Here is a 19,841-nt window from a genome sequence, read left to right as displayed (position 1 = left end):
GAAGGTGGTTTCCAGAATTGCTCACAATATTCTAAATGAGGTCGCACCAGTCTTATACAGGGGCATCAATACCCATTGCAAATAAGTATGTGGCTCCATAACTGGGCCGGGAATACTAGCCTGAGGTGCAGCTCATTAAGTTTCCCTTTTGTGAATGCCTTTCTCTTTGAGGAAGGCTTGGAGAAGCTAGTGAAGTCTTAGCAGCTTCCAGATGACCAGCCATGCTGGATGACTTTGGCTCATGCTGGGCCTGGCAGGTCATGACCTTGAAGATTAGGGGAGATTTTGTCAGGGTAGGAGGCTGGGCTGTGTCTCTAAAAGTGTTAAGGGGCAAGGCTTTTCCAGGTGGGACAAGGCCTTAGGACTGCACACTCCAGGAACTCCAAGCAACATTCAGGCCAGCTCCTCAATAGTAAAGGGGGAAGGAATAAGGCTGCACATCTTTGAGCACAGAGCAGTAGATTGGCACATCGTGTAAATTTAAATGCATAAGCACATTTTTATAAAACGTCACTTTCAGATATAGAACAAGAACTTGTAAACTAACAGGGAATACATGGAAAGATGGTGTATTTAAATATTCCAACCATTGCTTCCAATTCCTTATTATCATTTGCAGCGCAACTCCAGTCATAATCGGGAAGAGTATCCATTTGTTTTTTAAGTGGACTCGTATTCATAATTGAAGTTCCAAACAGTATTATTCTGTAAGACAATGGTATGGGAACGTCAAGAATAAGAATTATCTTGCTCCAAATAGACTTACAAAAATCTAAAATTAAAGGGCATTGAAATATAAGATGATCTAATGTTTCCACCTGCAAACGACAGTGCCAACATTTATTGGATCCAGACTCCTCTGTAACTCTTCTGGAAATGTCCAGATAACCTCTTATGTAATCCGCCTTGAACCGCAAGGTAATGGCGGAATAAAAGTCACTAATGTAATGTAAGAATGAGAAAGTCCGTGAGTACACGTAAGCTAGTCTACAGCATATTTCGCAGGCTCCGGAAGTCGGACACATACACGACTGATCTCAAATTGGGATTTCTAAGGACGGGTCCTGTATCTTTGCCACAGACAACCTCAACACAAGAACTCAATGAGGACGAATCAGACATTCAACAGCTCTCCCGCGACTCCCTCCCCATTTGGTATCTCTCAAAGCCCGAACCCCACCTTCCAACCTCTCAGATGACCGAGACAAACCCCACAACTTTCTCGCTCCCAAATCCCGCCCTCCACCGACACAACTTCTTCCCTTCTCTGGAGGCCAGCACGCCCTCCTCTGACGCAACTTCCGAAACAAACCCCACAACTTTCTCGCTCCCAAATCCCGCCCTCCACCGACACAACTTCTTCCCTTCTCTGGAGGCCAGCACGCCCTCCTCTGACGCAACTTCCGAAACAAACCCCACAACTTTCTCGCTCCCAAATCCCGCCCTCCACCGACACAACTTCTTCCCTTCTCTGGAGGCCAGCACGCCCTCCTCTGACGCAACTTCCGAGCGAGAAGTAGCGTCACAGGGGGGGCGGAGCGCCAAAGCAGGAAATCGGCAGGAGTGAATTCAGGCATGGTTTTGAAGGTGGGATGGGGCAGGGATTGAGCTTGAGGGAGAGATACCGAATCGCGGACGAGGTAGAGAAGGGGAGGCAGGCTGGACTTTGGAGAGCGAAGGAAAGAGGGTGGAAGACGGGTGTTTGGCTCGTGAGAGGGCAGTCAGATGCGTGTGGCACACTCTAATGTGTCTGGTTTGGTATCTCTTGAAAAGGATGCGGGAAAGACCGAGCCCCGGAGAGAGAGCCCTCGGGCTGCCAGAAAGATAAAGAAGAGCTCCAGAAAGAAACGAGCCAAAGAGGTCGAGCAGGCTGAGGAGCACATGCAGGATTCTCCCGCTGAAAAGAGGAGCCGGCAGGACGCTGAGGCAGAGGGAAATGCAGATGCTGATGGACAAGTGCGAGGAAGTGGTGGAGGGGAGGAGCAGGCGATGGCTGTAGCTGCTGAGGAGACGACTCTCCTCGAAGCCAACTCTATCGTTCTCGGAGGATTTGGAAAAAAGGTTGTGCAGAAGGTAAGGGAGCTGCAGGTACTTGGTCAGGATAGCTGCCAGTAGCATTTTGTATGACTTGGGTGATCAAGGATAATTCCTTCTCTCCCTAAGAGATCCCACATGCCTGTCCTATGCTTTTTCGAATTCAAATAAAGTCTTTGTCTCCACCAACTCTACCAGGAGACCTTAACACACATCCACTACCCTTTCTGTAAAAAAAAAAAAAAAAAAAAAATGTTTCCTTAGGCTCAGGAGTAATCTATCATCTCTTAACCTTATTCTATATCCTCACTCTCTGGCATCTCCTTTCAACTGAAAGAGGCTGGCCGCATGTATTTATGCCACCACATGGGTATGTAAATGTCTCTGTTGTATCTTGCCTCCCCTTCCTTTCTTCCAAAGTATACATATTGAGATCTTTAAATATGTCCCCATAGCTTTATGACATAGACCATCAACCATTTTAGTTGCCTTCCTCTGGACTGACTCTATCCTGCTTATATCTTTTTGAAAGTCAGTCTCCAGAATTGTACACAATATTCTAAATGAGGTCTCACTAGAGTCTTATATAGGGGCATCAATACCTGCCTTTTTCCTACTGGCCATACCTCTCCCTATACACCCAAGCATCCTTCTTACTTTCACCATCACCTTTTCAACCTGTTTGGTCTCCTTAACTTCATCACATACTATTGCACCCAAATATCTTTCTTTTTTTTGTGCACAAAAGTTCTTCACCCCCTAAACCAGTGTATTCCAGGTGTGCCACGAAATGCCAGCGAGGAGGAGGGGCACCAGATGACTGCTCACAGGACATGCCTCTCATGGCGAGAGGCATGTTCTGTAGTGCGCTGGTGCCTCTGCTCCTTCTCCTCACCTCTCTTTCTGCAGCACCCCCACACCGGCAGTTATAGGAGGCTTAGGGCTGTGAGAAGGACATCTGTGCATGCGCGGACATCAATGTGATGAGATTGTGTATTTATATATTCCAAGTCTGATGTTATCACGTCAACATACACTCATTTCCGGGTGCCATCCAGCCGCAGCCCAAAGATTAGTGTGCCACAGCTTAAAAAGTTTGCAACACACTGCCCTAAACTATACTGTTCCCTTGGGTTTCTGCAGCCCAAATGCATGCCCTTGCATTTCTTAGCATTAATCTTAGCGGCCAAATTTAAAACCATTCTAAAAGCTTCACTAGATCCTTCCTCATGTTTTCCACTCTGTCAGGGGTGTCTACTGTATTGCAGATTTTGGTATCATCTGCAAAGAAGCAAATCTTACCTGACAGCCTTCAGCAATATCACACACCACCTCAGAATGATCTCCATTGACCACTACCCTCTGTTGCCTTCCTCTCAACCACTTACTGACTCAGTCTGTCACTTTGGGGCCGATACCGAGAGCACTCAGTTTATTTACTAGACACCTGTGTGGAACACTGTCAAAGGCTTTGCTAAAATCTAAATACACTAGTGAATGTATTTATTTACTAGGTACTTAATGTATTGTAATTCCTTGGTGGAGTGCATAGGGTAACAGTTCAAATCATTTGCATCTGGAAAGTGGACTAGCCCTAGTCATCCTAAACAAGGTCAATTGTACCAATGTTTGCTTTTGTGCTCACTACCCTGCCCGTTAGTCAAATACAATTCAATAATTTTTATGTGTGTTTCTCAACACAGTCTCAGGGACATACCTTGGCATTCTGGTTTTCAGGATATCCATCATGAAGTACATGAGAGGTCTTTTTATAGTAAAGGCAATGGATCAAACTTCTCATGTATATTAATGATGGATATCTAAAAAACTGGTTAGGCTGGTGTCCCAAGGTTTAAATGAGAAAGCAGATCAGAAAGGAAACATCACCACACAGACACACACTTCACAAACTCAAAAATCAAACTAGGCAAGGCACGCTGATATTGGATTCTGGGAACCTAACTAGTGTGTCTTCTATGGGGGAAGGGGGTGATGGGAGGTGGTTCCAAGACCTCTTTCCCTATCAGAGGTGCAGCTGCTGTGAGGGAGAGGGAAGAGGCCCTAAAACAGCCTCTGTGTTTTCTAGAGGCACAGTGCTAGAGAGTGGGAGGGGCATCGGTGTCTTTGCTGCCTTTACTGCAGCAGAGCTGGGAGGAAATCAGAAGCAAACTCCTTTCTCCACTTCTGGCTTGTACATGTGACCTCCAGCAGCTCCAAGTAAGTTTTTTCTGCTTCTGGGGCAGCTTAATTTATAGTCCAGTGACAACACTGGCTCGGACATTTGGCACCCTTTATCACCGGTGCCCTGGTTTAAGCTGGCCCTGATCCTAAATATAATGTATGAGCTGATACTAATGTTTCTTTCATTTCCCATTTTGTGTATTTAGGTTCAGCGTGTTTTGCCTCATTGGCTGGCACAGCCCAAACTAGTTCATAAAGGCATCAAGCAAAACTTGGTTCCAATTCAAAATGTGCCGGGAATTCACCCTCGGCTGCTTAAGAAGCTGCAAGAAAACAATATACGTTCTTTTTTCCCAGGTACTTAAATTTCATCACTCATGCCAGAGTCTTTCTTAGTTTTATCTAGTATGATCTCATTTTAAGATTTGAAAATTCACACAATTCAATGGAAACAAAACTGCAAAACATTCCTCATGCATCTGCTTCCTTATCAATATGCTCATCAAAAGAAAATGATTCAGTGATGACTGATTCAAAGGAATTGTCAGATAGCATTTCTTCTCTTGATCATCAGCTTAAATCCAGCTTAGTTCAGTAGAGATTTGTAAAAGTATTTCTATTTACATCCAGGGTCATATCATGTTCAGACTCCTAGGACTAGGACCAGTACTGCCTATTAATTTTTACCACAAATCAGTGACAAGATGTGCAGCAGAACAGTAGAAAAGTCATGCCAAGTTATATCAAAGTATATTAATCGTAACACTCAAAAATATTTTTCAGAGTACAAGAGTGAACAGTCAAATTTTCAAAAAACTGTGATGGATAAAAATACCTCACAATAAACTCGTTTCATCATCAACCGTAAATTAATAGCATGTGGAGTTTTTTTATGTTCAATTTGTGTGCGATATTTCTGTATAATATGTCAACAAAGAGCAACTTTCACTCTTGAGTTCCACAATTTCAGTTTGTGCCTGAAGAGTAGGGGTGTCAAAGTCCCTCCTCAAGGGCCGCAATTCAGTCGGGTGTTCAGGATTTCCCCAATGAATATGCATGAGATCTATTGTATGATTTCATTGTATGCTAATAGATCTCATGCATATTCATTGGGGAAAACCGAACTGGATTGCGGCCCTCGAGGAGGGACTTTGGCAACCCTGATGTAGAGGGACAGTGTCCAAGTATTAACACAAGACCATAAACTTTTGCTTAACTGTTCACTTATCTTTCAAAGTCCACATAGAACAATTCTTCCTACTCTCTTATTGGTCTGCAACAAAAAAAACCCTCCCAACCTTCCACAGAGCCTCCCAACAGAAAAGCTCCCTGTTTCACTAGAGCCACATCAGGGGATTAAGGACTCCCAACTGCTCTATGGCTTTCATCAAAGTGGCTCATAATATACACAAATATTGCACATCAAATACAAATTGGACATAAATTAATAGTGTGTGGAATTTTTTACAATCGATGATAAACGAGCTCCCTCATTTTGAAAGATTTATCATTTAGAGGTTGGCGCAGTAAGTTTGTTATGAGGTCTTTTCTTCCACAAAATAGGAAGATGGAACAGATGATCTGGATAAAATGTTCTTTATTAAAAACTTGAATCAAAGTGAGAGCAAAACTGTTCACATCATATGAAGATGGTGCCTACGGGTACAAATCAATGAGAAATCTGGTTGTATAATTGTACAGGAACCAACATAGTCTGTGTTTCGTCTTAGAAAAGTCATCGTCAGGGGGTCCCTAGATGAAAACAAAGTACAGTGGTACCTCGGTTTACGAGTGCACCGGTTTGCGAGTGTTTTGCATGGCTCAATTTACGAGTGCCCCCCCCCCCCCCGCGATATGGCACCCTCCCCCCGCGATAAGGAACACCCCCCCCCCGATGTGATCCGGCACCCCCCCACCACGATCCGATTCAGAACATGAACTCGCAGGCCTTGAGCATGCTCAAGGCCCAGCAGACGAGGAGGCCGATCTTCGGGGTGCCCAGACGAGGGTAAGAAGCGACGGGGGGGGAGGTGCCCAATCGTGTCGGGGGGTGTCAGATCATGGCGGGGGGATGCCCAATCGTGTTGGGGAGATGTTGGATCATGGCGGGGGGTGCCCAATCGCGTCGGGGGGGGGTATCGGATCGTGGCGGGGTTTGCCCAATTGCGTCGGGGTGGTGCCGGATCGAGGCAGGGGGATGCCCGATCGCGTCGGGGGAGTGCCGGATCGCAGCGGTGGTGCCGGATCACATGGGAGGCCTTCGAGGTGAGCAATACCGGTTCTAGGGGGAGAAGGGAACGCATCAAAGCGAGTTTCCACTATTTCCCATTTCCTATGGGGAAACTCGCTTTGATAAATGAGCATTTTGGATTACGAGCATGCTCCTGGAACGGATTATGCTCGTAATCCAAGGTACCATTGTATATACTGTGGTTCCCCCGAAAATAAGCCCTACCCCGAAAATAAGCCCTGGCATCATTTTTGGGGTAGGTCTTAATATAAGCCCTACTCCAAAAATAAGTCCTAGTCCCGGGTTTCGCCAGCAACTCTTCAACCCGCCCCCTCCCACTGCACAGCCAAACCCCAGCTGATCCTCCATCCTTCCCTCCCCACTGACCGCAGGGTCAGCAGGGGTTTGGCTGTGCGGTGAGGGTGGGGGTGGGGTGCTCAAGGGTTCTGCTGCACAAGGGATGGGAGGGAAGGATGGATAGAAGATGAGCAAGGGTTCTGCATAAGGGATGGGAAGGATAGATGCTGGGCAAGGGTCCTGCTGCATAAGGGATGGGAGGGAAGGATAGAAGCTGGGCAAGGGTTATGCTGCACGAGGGATGGGAGGGAGGGAAGGATGGATAGAAGCTGGACAAGGGCTATGTTGCACGAGGGATGGGAGCGAGGAAGAATAGAAGCTGGGCAAACATTGCTACACGGGATTGGGAGGGAGGGGAGGGAAGATGCTTCAGATGTGGGAGAAAGAAAGGAAAGAGGAAGAATTGGGGTGAAGGAGAGGGAGGGAAAGATAATCATGGGCACACCCCGAAAATAAGACCTAGTGCATTTAAGACACTGTTATTTTCGGGGAAACATGGTAGTAAGGTGTACTTGGAATGTAAAGAGATTAAGGAGTATAAGAAAACTAGAACGGAATATGAATGATGAACTGTATGAGTTCTTAGAGTGAGGGATGCCAAACAAAAGCTGTAAAGAACTTGTCATATAATGGTCACAATTTCCACGTTTAAATTTAGATCGTTTTCTCTCTGTAGCTTTTGTTTGGTATCCCTTACTCTCAGATCTCAACACTCTCATATAGTTTACCTATCACATCTGTTCTAGTTTTCTTAGACTCCCTAGCTAGTCTCTTTACATTCCAAGCACATCTTGGAATCTAAAGGTGTTGTGTTCATCTAGGGACCCCTGAGGAAGACTTTTCTAAGCCGAAACACAGACTATGTTGGTTCCTGAACAGTCATACAACCAGATTTCTCATTGATCTGTATTCATAGGCACCATCTTCATATGATGTGAACAGTTTTGCTCTCACTTTGATTCAAGTTTTTAATAAAAGAACATTTTATCCAGATCATTGGTTCCACCTTCCTTTTTGGTTTTCCAGTGTTCTGGTGTAATTTTGTGGTCTTGGTTTTGTTTGGTCTTTTCCTCCACCACATTTATTTATTTAATTTGGCTGTTCACTCTTGTGTTTTGAAAATACTTTGTTAGATTACTCAAAATTATCCTGAGAAATATTAGTGAGTTATACCAAGGGCCATTAAGCCCAACATCCTGTCTCTAACAGTAGCCAAGCTAGATCACAAATATCCGGCATACCCCAAAAAGTAGATAAAGGACATGAGAAGCAAGTTGACAGCCTCTGGTTGGCTAATTGTAGTGTTGGGATCTGTTCCTCTTTTGCTATCGGCACCAATGTGTATTTGTATAAGGAGAGACTGGGTAACAATAAAGACCCTGTAAAAACCGCAGCTGCACTGCCTTCTTAGAGGTGTCCTCTAGCTGATGAAATACCATTTGGGTTCCTCCTGATTTAGTTACAGGAAGTCAATTTTGTGCCTAGAAAAAAAAGGTTGTTTCCGATATTTATTGTACTAGAGCAGGGGTAGGCAATTCCGGTCCTCGAGAGCCGGAGCCAGATCAGGTTTTCAGGATATCCACAATGAATATGTATGAGATGGATTTGCATGCACTGCCTCCTTGAGATGCAAATCTATCTCGTGCATATTTGTTGTGGATATTCTGAAAACCTGACCTGGCTCTCGTGGACCAGAATTGCCTACCCCTGTACTAGAGAAAAGAGCTTTAATCTTTACTCCCAATCCTTGAGAACCACCAACAGGTCAGGTTTTTAGGTTATCCTTAATGAAAATCCATGAGAGAGATTTGCACACTGAATGTAGCAGTCATGCAGACATCAAAGATATTCTGAAAACTTGACTTGTTTATGGCCCGAGGTATTGGGAATGAAGACCAAGGACATAGAAAGAAGTAATTGGTTCCATTATTTTACTTCATTTTGGCTTGCTTTGTGATAGCATCCTGCTCAACCCCTCTCTGTACTGGTCTAGATTTATTTCTTCTTTTCCTGTTTTCTTTCAGTGCAATCTGAGGTAATTCCAACTATCTTGGATACTGTGTCCCATGGATTTTTGGTGGGAAGGGGTGGCTACCAGCCCAGTGATATCTGTGTCTCGGCACCCACCGGCAGTGGTAAAACACTGGCATTTGTGATTCCAGTGGTGCAGGTGAGGACTTAGAGAGTGAAAGGACACAGAAATGTGATGTTTTTCAGTTTGTGCAGCTGAATGTATACAAGTGATCTTCATTGTCTGCCCCTGTGGGTATCCTGGTATCTGCATATCTTCAGCACTGGGATACTGATGCTGCTTTATATACATTGAGAAGTGCCCTGGATCCTGGGCCAGTATTAGCACCCAATAATTTAAGGACATACAAGAAAGGAGGAGATGGGGGGGTGTGATAGCTGTAGAAATCTAGCAGCGGGTAAGATTTTAGAGAGGATGCAGCTTTGGTCATAGTGCAGCATGGAGCTTCAGAACCCCATTTAATATATTTAAAGAATATCTGTTCTTCAATTATCTATATTCTAATTGATACATCAGAGTCCTGTTCAGGCATTTCACTGATGTGTAGAAAGCATGAAGCTACATTATTTCTATAGTGCTACTAGTTGTGTCGACATATCAGTTATCTATTCTGCATACAATGATTTTTAAATATGAGGCTTGGGCTTGATAGGTGTACACTTTTTAGAGTAATGTAGAATGTAGGAATATGAAAGAGGAAACATTTAAACAATAAAACAATCCACTTGCTTTCTCAGCTACATTATTGTAACTCAGTTTATCTGGGCATTAAGCAGAGTAGTCTAAAACGACATCAGTTAATACAGAATACTGCAGCTAAGCTCATTTTTGGGAAACAAAAGTATTATCAAGTTTCCCCTTTGTTGATAAAACTTCACTGGCTCCCAGTTCGCTTTAGGATCCACTTTAAATGCGCATGCATAATCTTCAAGCTTCTCTATGGAATATTTGATCCTTTTGTCCCCTTATGTTGGAATACCCTTAGACCAGTGTTTTTCAACCTTTTTACATCCGTGGACCGGCAAAAATAAAATAATTATTTTGTGGACCGGCAAACTACTAGGACTAAAATTTTAAAACCCCGTTTCCGTCCCATCTCCGCAAGCTCGGTCCCCGCAAACCATCTGATCCCATCTGCACCAGCCGCAGTCATGATTTTATATTGAACGTATTTTATTAAAGTATAAAAAGAAACAATATTCTGAACAATTGTGATTTTATAAATACAAATATACAAAGCACGGACCAACAAAACCCCTGTCTCCCCTCCCCTTCACATATATCCCCTCTACTATCAAGAAAACTGAACAAGCCAAGTTATTATAGAATGCTACACAGAAATATCATGCTAACAGAATACTGCAGTCCCCAGCTATGTCTCTAACAGGATATATATTTCAAATCTGATATATTCTAATGACAAAATAGAAATAAAATTATTTTTTCTACCTTTTGTTGTCTCTGGTTTCTGCTTTCATCTTCTTTTCACTCTTTTTCTTCCAGCGTCTGCCCTGTCTCTTCAATCCAGCATCTGCCTGTTCCATCCACTGTCTGCCCTCTCCCCCTTCCATATGTATCTGACTTCTTTCTATGCCCCTCTCCCCTGTCCAACCAGCCTGTGCCTCCTCTCTCCTTTTTACATCATTCATTCCAGCTTCACTGCTTTCTTCATTTTTATCTCTCCTACACCAGATCTAGCATCTTTATCCCTCTCTCATTTCTCTGCTGACCCCCTTTTCAACATCAATCTCTCTCTACTTTCTCATTCCTCTCTCTCCCCTTTCCCTCATCTGATCTCTCCATTCCATTTTGACCCCCTTCCCCTCTTGTAATCTCCCTGCCAGCTGTTTACTTCCTTTTTCTTTCTCCCTTCCCTCCTTCCTTTTTTCCTTCTCCCTTCACTCCTCCCCCTATCCAACATTAACTCTCTTCCCATCCCTTTCCCTCCTCCCCTCCCAGCAGCATCTCTCCTTCTACCTCCCTCCAAGTCCAGTAGCTGCTCTCCCTTTATCCAGCAGCTTCCCAGCCTCCTACAGTGGCTTCCTCCCCTTCCAGCAGCTCTCAGTACTTGCCTGCAGGAAGTTGCTGGTGAATCACTGCCCTGGCAAGTAGGAGAGTTGCTGGGAGGGGAGACAGCCACTGTGAAGGCTCCCCAGGATCTTGCTTGCACACGCTGACCATCTCCCCCCACCTGCACCTGTACCTGCAGCTCTCTCCGTTCCACTTGCACCTTCCCCACGGCTCTCTTCAGCAACTCGGCATGGGTAGCGATCAAGACAGGCTGCCGACGTCGGGACCTTCACTCTCTGAGTCCCGCCTATTTTGTTTCAACTTCCTGTTTCCGAACAGGTGAGACTCACAGAGGGAAGGCCCTGACGTCGGCAGCCTGTCTTGATCGCCCGAGGCTGGGAGGAACGGCAGTTGGCAGGAACTTGAACTGCCAACTCAATCTTGCCGGCCCTGCGTGGACCGGCAGAAATTTTCTGCGGACCGGCGGTTGAAGAACAGTGCCTTAGACTTTGCCATTTGAGAAACATGCAAAGATATAAGTTAGCCTTCCCTTCCTTTAAGGGAATTAAATCTGCTGGGAAGCTCAGTCGATCTTTTGTTTTCAAATTTGTAGAGATCTGGAATGAACTTCCTGACTCTATTAAGCTTTTAGGCCAGCTGCAATTATTTCATAAATTCCTGAAAACTTTGTTGTTCTCGCAATTTTTAAATGGTTTAACTACAGCCTCAACAAAATGATAAAATTATAGTTATTTTTCTTATGCTTTTCTTATGTACTTTAGTTTTTAATTAGTTCTTCCTTCTCTGATGTTTTCTGCAATGTACTCTAGTCTTAATTATATGTGAACTGAGTCGAGCTCCACTGGGAGATGACCCGGTATATAAACTAAAGATTAGATTAGATTAAAATAGCAGTATGACCAAATTAGGGACTAGCAAGGAAGCCTGAGCACTTTCTAGCAGAATTTTCATCCAAGTATTTGTTTTCAGGCCCTGCTGGAGCGAGTTGTATGTCAAGTGCGAGCCCTGGTAGTGCTGCCTACCAAAGAATTGGCCCAACAGGTAAGCTGAGTGAGTGAGAGAGAGCCAGGAGACCTTTTTCCATGCCCTGCATCTGAAGAGAAGCACTGTTCAGTTCTGATTTGAGTTCTTGCAATCCTGCAGTTTCAAACTGTGTATGCAGCATTGCACTATAGAAATATATATTATCTTGTACTATGTAAAATACAAAGATATAAAAGTTATGCGTTTCTAAAAGAAGACAGGAAAAAAAAGTATTATGCACAAAAAATGGCTACTAAAATCTCATTTTAATCCTTACAGAAAGAGCAGCAAAATATAGTTTACAGTTTATTAAAACTCGATATACACGTCATGCAGACGTGAATTAAGGTAGTTTACAATAAAATATAACAAAATATTATAAAAGGAAAAGAATGCAACATATTATATAGAACAGCCCTAACTCGTTTAATCAATCATTCGACGAGAGAGAAAATAAGATATAATGTAGTATGTCCCTAGGTAAACTAGTATTTGGTATCATGACAGAGAGAAGCATAATGAGGCTATCTGCTGCTGATTTTTATAAGGAAACTTCTCTGCCAGTAACCCCTTCTTCTACTAAACCACACTAGTGGTTTTAGCATGGAGAGCCGAGCTGTTCTCGACACCCATAGAATTCCTATGAGCGTCAGGAGCAGCGCGGGCCATTTAGTGCGGCTCTTTGCATTAAAACTGCTAGCACGGTTTAGTAGAAGAGGGGGTAAATGTGGATACTAAAGGTATCCACAGAATTGGCAGGTGCAGCCTTCTGCTGTGATGTAGAACCAGAGTGTTTAAAATAGACTCTTGCACATATGTGGCTGGACAACTCTTCCAGAGAAAAGTGTGTGTACATTTCCGAACACAGGTTGGAGGGAGGATAAGGGTAATTTTTAAATGGCTTCTTTCTGAAATACTTTTCAGAATTACCTTCTGTATAGTGAGAGGCGAGACTGACTAGAATGTCGGAATTTGTGCTATAATTTTTATAATTTGTGCTTATAATTTTTTTGTGCTATAATTGCCCCCCCCCAAAAAACCAAAACAAACAAACAACTGACCCTTCAAAGCCATTCCCACAAATGAAACAGGATTGAGATGTCTGGGGTTTGAAACAACTGTTTGGGGAGAGCTGGTTTGGTTCAGAAAGGTGCACTGTATGTGAAAAAATACCAATTTGCTGGAGCCCCAAATTGCTATGAATTGTGGAGGTGAAGAATAATTGGAAAAGAGCAGGAACAAGATCCTTCAATCTCTACATGGCTGGAGTAATTTTGCATACCTCTCCGTAACCTTTCATAACTTGGATAACGGGAATTGTTTCTTCTATTTTCAAATTACACACATTTTGGCTGGGAAGAACAAGACCATACAAAGAAGACACAAATATATACATGCTATTTTTCTGTTAGACATTCACTTTAAAACTGCCAGTGCCCTTTCTTATTCAGAGAATCAACCACAATGGTATGACCTAGAAAAATGTTACTTTTTGTGCACAAATCCTTGCCTTCTGTTTCATCCAACTATAATATTTATTCTAGTGCAATAGACACATCATTCTTGAAGACTTGGGTAGTCAATCCCTGGTCTTGAGATCCTATATGCAGAGCCTCATTTACATTTTTCCACTCTGCCTCCCTTCACTCTGGGCTGTCCTGTAAGTCCTCAGATTCTCTCTCTACATATGAGATGGTAGGAGCCCGTCTTTTTTGCTCATGTTTACTTTTCTTTAATTTTGGATTTTATTATATCTAATTGCAAGGCTTTTTATTCCTGCAGAGGCTCCTGGTTTCAGGACATCTCTGGCTGCGGAAAGACGCAGGCTCTAATGGTAGAAGTCTGCAGCCAAGGGGCAGCCTGTTTAGCAACGCACCTGCATTAACAGTTCAGGTGCTCAGGGACCATTTCCTTGAGAGCAAGGTTCGCTCCAGGTTTTGTCTGCAGAAAACTTGAGCGAAGGCTGAGGAATTCGCTGGGATCAGAGCTGTCTGTGTTTACTCTCTCCATTCGCGCACGCACCAGTTCCTGTGGTAGTTGAGGGCCCAGTCCAGTCGGGGGATGGTGGAGCAGTCCAAAGAAACAAGCTGTCAGCTTTCTAGGCTTGTCTGAGGCACAACTCCTTCCCTTCTTTCTGGCTGCAATTCCAGCCTAAGCAACTTTCAGCACAGGCACAAGTGAGTACAGACTGAAGATCTTATGAGACAAAATCAGGGGGGGGGTGTCTCCTAAAATTGAATTGATTTTTGGTGGTTTCTGTGGGTAGGGACAGGGTCCCCCACCCCTAAAATCCTAATTTCTGAATTTTTTGGGTCCCAATTTAGCTCCCACATGCTCTTTTTAGTGCCAAAATCGCTGCCATGGCAGCCATCTTAGATTTCCCTATTTTGAAATAAAAGTCTCTATCTGCCTCAAATTGCTTCAAAATTGTGCTAGAGTTCTTCTCTGACCCGGATCTCTTGATTCCCTTTGGGGGAATGGGATCACAGATGACTCGAGGACCAAGTCTGAAATCCCAGTTGGAGCAGAAAAATGGAGAAAGCGAGTCCCTGGCGAAGCGCAGCCTTGCGTCTTCCAGTAAGCCACAGAAGAGTCCACAGGAGCGCCCACAGGGGACCTATGGGTGACCTGGACAGGGTTTTACTCCAGAATTTATCAGTATGATATATGAAGCTTGCTTGAATTACAGCAGCCGCAGTGACTCCTCGAGAGTCGTGGCGCTGGTTGTACCAGGGTTTCCCTACCTAAGACAATTTTTTTCCACCTCAGCAGAGCCATGCGCAAGAGATGGGGTCCAGTCAGAGGTAGATTGGAGGGAAAAAGGGTACTTATAGTAAAGGGTATTTATGGTAATTTTCATGGTTCCAGGTGTTTTCACCAGTACTCAGGAGGTCCTTCTGGCCAGAGGTCTAATCAAACTTCACGGCAAAGATTTGGAGGGGCCAAGCATCCCCAGTCCTCGGAATCCCGCTCCATAGCGGCTCCCAAGAAACAGTTATGATGCCAAGATAGCAGCTGTATCTCCAAGGGAAGACGAGAGGTTGACTTATCTGAAGATATGAACGGAGATCACCGCTGGGTTCTGGACATCATTCAGGAGGGGTACAAGCTCGAGTTCTTTCTTCCCATCCCAGATCTCCTTTGTGGATTCTCCAGCAGAAAAACCAGAGAAAGAGGTCAGAATCCGAGCTACTGTACAGAGACTACTAGACCTAGCGGCCATAGTACCTGTCCCAGATATTGGGCTTAGGCAGATTCGCCATATACTTTATCATACTCCAAAAGAGACTCAAAAGACTGGAGACCGATGCTAGATTTGAAAGCGGTCAATGTGGCCCTCAAGATACCACGCTTCCGTATGGAAATGGGCAAGGTTGGTCATCGCTTCAGTGGCTCAGACTTGTTTGTTTCACCTCGTTATATATATTAAATAGTTAATTATTATTTCATGCTAAATGTTTTGATATGAGCAGAAAAGACTTGTTTCTCAGGGAGTGTCCCCATGCCCCTCCTGTTAGGTTTCTGACCATCTTCTTTGATTCAAACTGAGAACTTGCAGGACAGCCCAAAGTGACTACTTAGGTCTTCAAGAATGATGTGCCTATTTACTAGAAAAAAGATTATCAAGGTAAGTCCCTAATCTTCCCGTACTATTGATTGCAATTAAATATTAACATTAGATATATTAGATTAGTACATTAGATAGAGTGGGAGTCCACCGGGACAGTTGGGGGAATAATGCTTGAGTGCCTGAATAATTTGTAATCCACATGGAATTGTAGGATATGCGAACTATAAATTATTAGGAAAAAAATTAACTATTTAATATATGAAAAAATGTTTGGAGCATCTCTGGGAATTGTGTCTTACTAGGATTTATCAGAATTTTACAAAAATATTCAGGGTCTTTTTTAAGAGTGCTATTTTAAAAAATTCATATATATGTTCTGCTTTCAGGTTAATTGTTTAATTTTGCATTTGGTTTGTTGTATATCAGTGCCAATAAAATAGGTAGTGGGCATGCAAATCTCAGTCATCCATATTCATTTAGGATATCTTGAAAACCTGAGACAAGTTTAAGAACCACTGTTGTACATCATTTGCAGACAAAAAAATATAATAAAAAACCTTTCTTTTTTTTTTTTAATTGCTGCTTAATCCTTAGATAGAAATTACCTGTGGTTTTTGCAGCTGTGCAGCCAGTATGGAATTTTTCTGTTACTTGACCACACATATACAGATTGTTATGCCAGTATCATTTCTCAGCTATAGAGCAGTGTAGTGAAGCAGTCCAAGTGACACTGTTTGATGGCGGCTGTGAGGTAGTCCTCCTTCCCAGCTCATGTCCCATTATAGGGCTAGAATGCGGAAGGGTCACCAGTATTGTTGATGCATTACTCATTCCAAAGTACCAGCATCTGTGTCCGTCTTTACCTGCAGACAAACAAATTATAGACATTAACTTCAGGATGAGGTATTTTTTCTTATCAACAAACGTACGCCTGAGATTTCCAAAACCAGAGCAAGCTGCAGATAGTGATGCTGTTTGTGGATACTGGAGGATATTTGACTAACAATTCAGCCTGACTGCTTTCTTATGCCTCCTCTCCCCCTTTTCTCTGACAGGTATGCAAGGTGTTCAGTGCATATGTGAATGGCACAGGCCTTCGAGTTGTCATGGTGACAGGACAGAAATCTTTTGCCAAGGAGCAGGAAGCTCTTGTACAGAAAACGTATGTTTGCAGATTTTCATGTTGTCTTTCATACTGATTTGTGAAAGATTAAAGAGACTGACAGATTAAAAGAAATGTCTCAGCTGAGTGAATTCTGGGAAACATTATGGGTTAATGGATCCCTCTGGTGGCTACTCTACTGTCGTGTGTTGTATATCTTTAAGTTACAAAAACCGGTCTTCACCCAAACTCCGTCACACTCTTAATTTGATTCATAACAACACAAACTTATTCATAAAAAAGAAGGAAAAAGCCTCACTGAGCTATACAGGGCTTTACTTATTGCTTAAAAACAGGCTCTAATAATACATCATCTGAAAAAGCCTTTCCATATTAAAGTGTGCAAATAGTACATTAAACAATTCAAAAGAATAACGCAAAGAATATAACTTTAAAAGCACTTAATTTTTGGTGGTGGTATTTTCACACTACTGCGGGTCCAGAGATTTCATCTCTCTCCTGATATGTCTAAGCCCCCCTCCCCTGCACATACTTCTTAACCTTTTCTTACAGAGAACTTCTACTGGGAGAGGCTGCGATTGCAATAACTATGAACACCTCCAATGTCACTGCTTCTGCACTGCCTCCTCTCCTCGGTGAGTGCTAACCCCAATACACACTGTCTCTTTTTTGGTTTCTGTGCCTTGATGAAGTCTCTCTTTCTCCCAATCTCTAGGATTGCAGGTTATCGCAGCCAAGCAGATATTGTTGTAGCCACACCTGGTCGTTTGGTAGATCATATTGAACAGACACCTGGTTTTAGCTTAAAGCACCTTCGCTTTTTGGTAAGTAATGTATGAGCTGCAGTTCAACTCTTCAGCCTTGACCTTCGGGGTCTGAATGCCTATCTTATGTGGCACTGACTGAAAATCCACAGGGATCTGCATAAACTCGAGCAGCCAGCCCCACTTATATTAGCTCTAGAGCAGTGGTTCCCAATCCTTTCCTGGAGGACCACCAGGCCAATCGGGTTTTCAGGCTAGCCCTAATGAATATGCATGAGCCAGATTTGCATATAATGGAAGTGACAGGCTTGCAAATCTGCTCCATGCATATTCATTAGGGCTAGCCTGAAAACCCGATTGGCCTGGTGGTCCTCCAGGACAGGGTTGGGAACCACTGCTCTAGATATTAATGCCGGTGCCCAGAAGTGATCCGGCACTGAAGTTTCTGGGGCAACTTCTACCCACAGCTGCCAGTGTTTAAAAATACATTGACCACCACAGACTGAATATCAGCCAGTCAATTTCTGCTTGTTAGATTATGAACATTATTTTCTTTTGTTAATGATCATTTTCTTGCACTGTGACCTTGGTAACATTTAACTGCAATAATACAAAAACAGTTTTTATTCTTAAACAGAAAATAACACATAGAGATTGTATGAAACTATAAAATAAAAAATTAGTCTTGGTAATTGCTAGTCACCTTTCCCAGCAGTAGTGATGGGATATCCAGACCAGAGTATGGGGCCCTCTTTGCAAAACTATATTGGGGAGGATTACACTGAGGTGAGGCATCAAACAGCTCAATTAATCAGCTCTTGAGGTCTTCAGAAGCAGAGTATTCTGCAGGCTATGAAGTTTTTTGTGATCTGCAGGCGTACTGCAATTAATAGTTATTTATACCCCTTTGCGTCATTTCAATAGAAAACTTGAGGCAATGTACCAGTACATGTAAAAAGTAAAAACAATACTAACACAAAACTTGTAAAACTGTATAATAATAATAATAATAGTTTATTTTTATATACCGCCATACCCATGTGAGTTCAAGGCGGTTTACATTGAGTTACATTAGGATCTGCATAGACAGGCAGATTTACAATTATTTGTCAGAATTACAGAGTTGTTCTTAGAATTACAGATTTGTTATTAGAATTACAGATTTGTTATTAGAATTACAGAGTAACATAGTTTCAATTATTTATCAGCTTAATTTGAACTAGACAGAGGATGCGGAAAGAGGGGAAGAAAAAGGGGCAGGCCTCATGAGGGGGCCAGATTGGGGAGGGGGGGAGGTATTGTCAGGGGGGGGGGAACCTTTCGGGTCTTGTTTGTGGAATAGGTAAGTTAAGAGAGAGATTACAATTATAAGAGAGAGATTACAATAAAAATGCAAACAACAAATGTTCCAATAAAAGACTTATTGGAAAAAAAAATTAAAATAATTTGTTTGAAAACTGATGATAACTGTAGTTTCTGGTTGCTTGAGAGTTACTCTAATGTAGTTTTTTCTCCTTTCCCACCTCACTCTTTTCCTCTCTCTATCATACCCCCCATCCCATTTGTAGGTCCAGCATCTATTCCTCCCTTCCCACTCTCATTTCTGGTCTAAGTTACTTTCTCCCGCCCCTCCTTCCCTCACTCGAAGCAACAGAGGCAGCGCTGTAAACAGATTGCTCATGGTCAGCCCCAGCAGGGCCTTTTTTCTGCCACATCAGAAGTGGTCAGCCTGTTTACAGTGCTGCCTCTATTAACCGGCTGCCACTGCTGCTTTGTGAAAGGGAGAGAGATAGGGTGGTTGGCAGGTCAAGACCGCTGCCACTGCTGTTTCAGGTAAGTGAGGGAGGGAGATTGGTGGGTCAGGACTGCTGCTGTTTCGGGGCTGGAGGAAGGGAGAGAGGGGTTTGGGAGGTCAGAACCACCACTGCTGCTGCTTCGTGAAAGGGAGGGAAGGAGTGGGGGTTGGCAGGTCAGGACCACTGCTGCTTCTGTTTCGGGGGCTGTACTGGTTTCATAGATGAGAATTTTTTTTACTGGAGATTGGTTGCTTCTTTGCTTTCCCCTCCCTGTTTTGTTTTTACGTGGTTGGTAGTTATTTAACATAACATAAGTCTTTATTTACGTACCGTGAAAGCCTTTCGGTTTGAGGCGATTTACAGGAAAAATGACTGAGGAGAATCAGCAAGCTACAGCAATGGAGAGAGGACTGAAAATGGTATAGACTGCACAGAGGGAGGTTAAGCAGGGTTTTATAAGGAGGGTGATAAATAGGTAGAAATGTATTTTGTTGGCCATTTGATAACTTCTATTTTTTCCTCTATTTTGTTTAGCAATATATTCAATACATTTTAGTGATAATACTTAGTAGTTTTATCTATTTTTTTTTTAGCTTTGTTAGTATTGTATACATTTTTTCTCCAAGTCAAAGTAGTAAGGGTGGACATTTTGTGGACCTTACCGTTCTGTCGCACGAAGGCTGCAGAATGCCATGGGTC

At 43.2% G+C, this 19,841-nt stretch overlaps 1 protein-coding gene across 1 annotated transcript in view; it reads left to right on the top strand.

Moving 5' to 3' along the window:
- The first annotated feature begins 1,532 nt into the window (after positions 1–1,532).
- DDX51 (DEAD-box helicase 51) overlaps positions 1,533–19,841 on the top strand; it is a 31,191-nt gene continuing 12,882 nt past the window's right edge. The window contains exons 1-6 of the mRNA XM_033953548.1: positions 1,533–2,073; positions 4,422–4,572; positions 8,827–8,972; positions 11,835–11,906; positions 16,515–16,621; positions 17,298–17,406. Of these exons, the coding sequence (XP_033809439.1) occupies positions 1,726–2,073; positions 4,422–4,572; positions 8,827–8,972; positions 11,835–11,906; positions 16,515–16,621; positions 17,298–17,406 (933 nt within the window). The 5' untranslated portion in view covers positions 1,533–1,725. The remainder of the gene's footprint in view (positions 2,074–4,421; positions 4,573–8,826; positions 8,973–11,834; positions 11,907–16,514; positions 16,622–17,297; positions 17,407–19,841) is intronic.

This window comes from Geotrypetes seraphini, chromosome 8, assembly GCF_902459505.1.
Source record: "Geotrypetes seraphini chromosome 8, aGeoSer1.1, whole genome shotgun sequence".
NCBI lineage: Eukaryota > Metazoa > Chordata > Amphibia > Gymnophiona > Dermophiidae > Geotrypetes > Geotrypetes seraphini.
The sequence above is the reverse complement of the archived record's forward strand: the minus strand, read 5'-3'. Positions and strand labels throughout refer to the sequence as shown.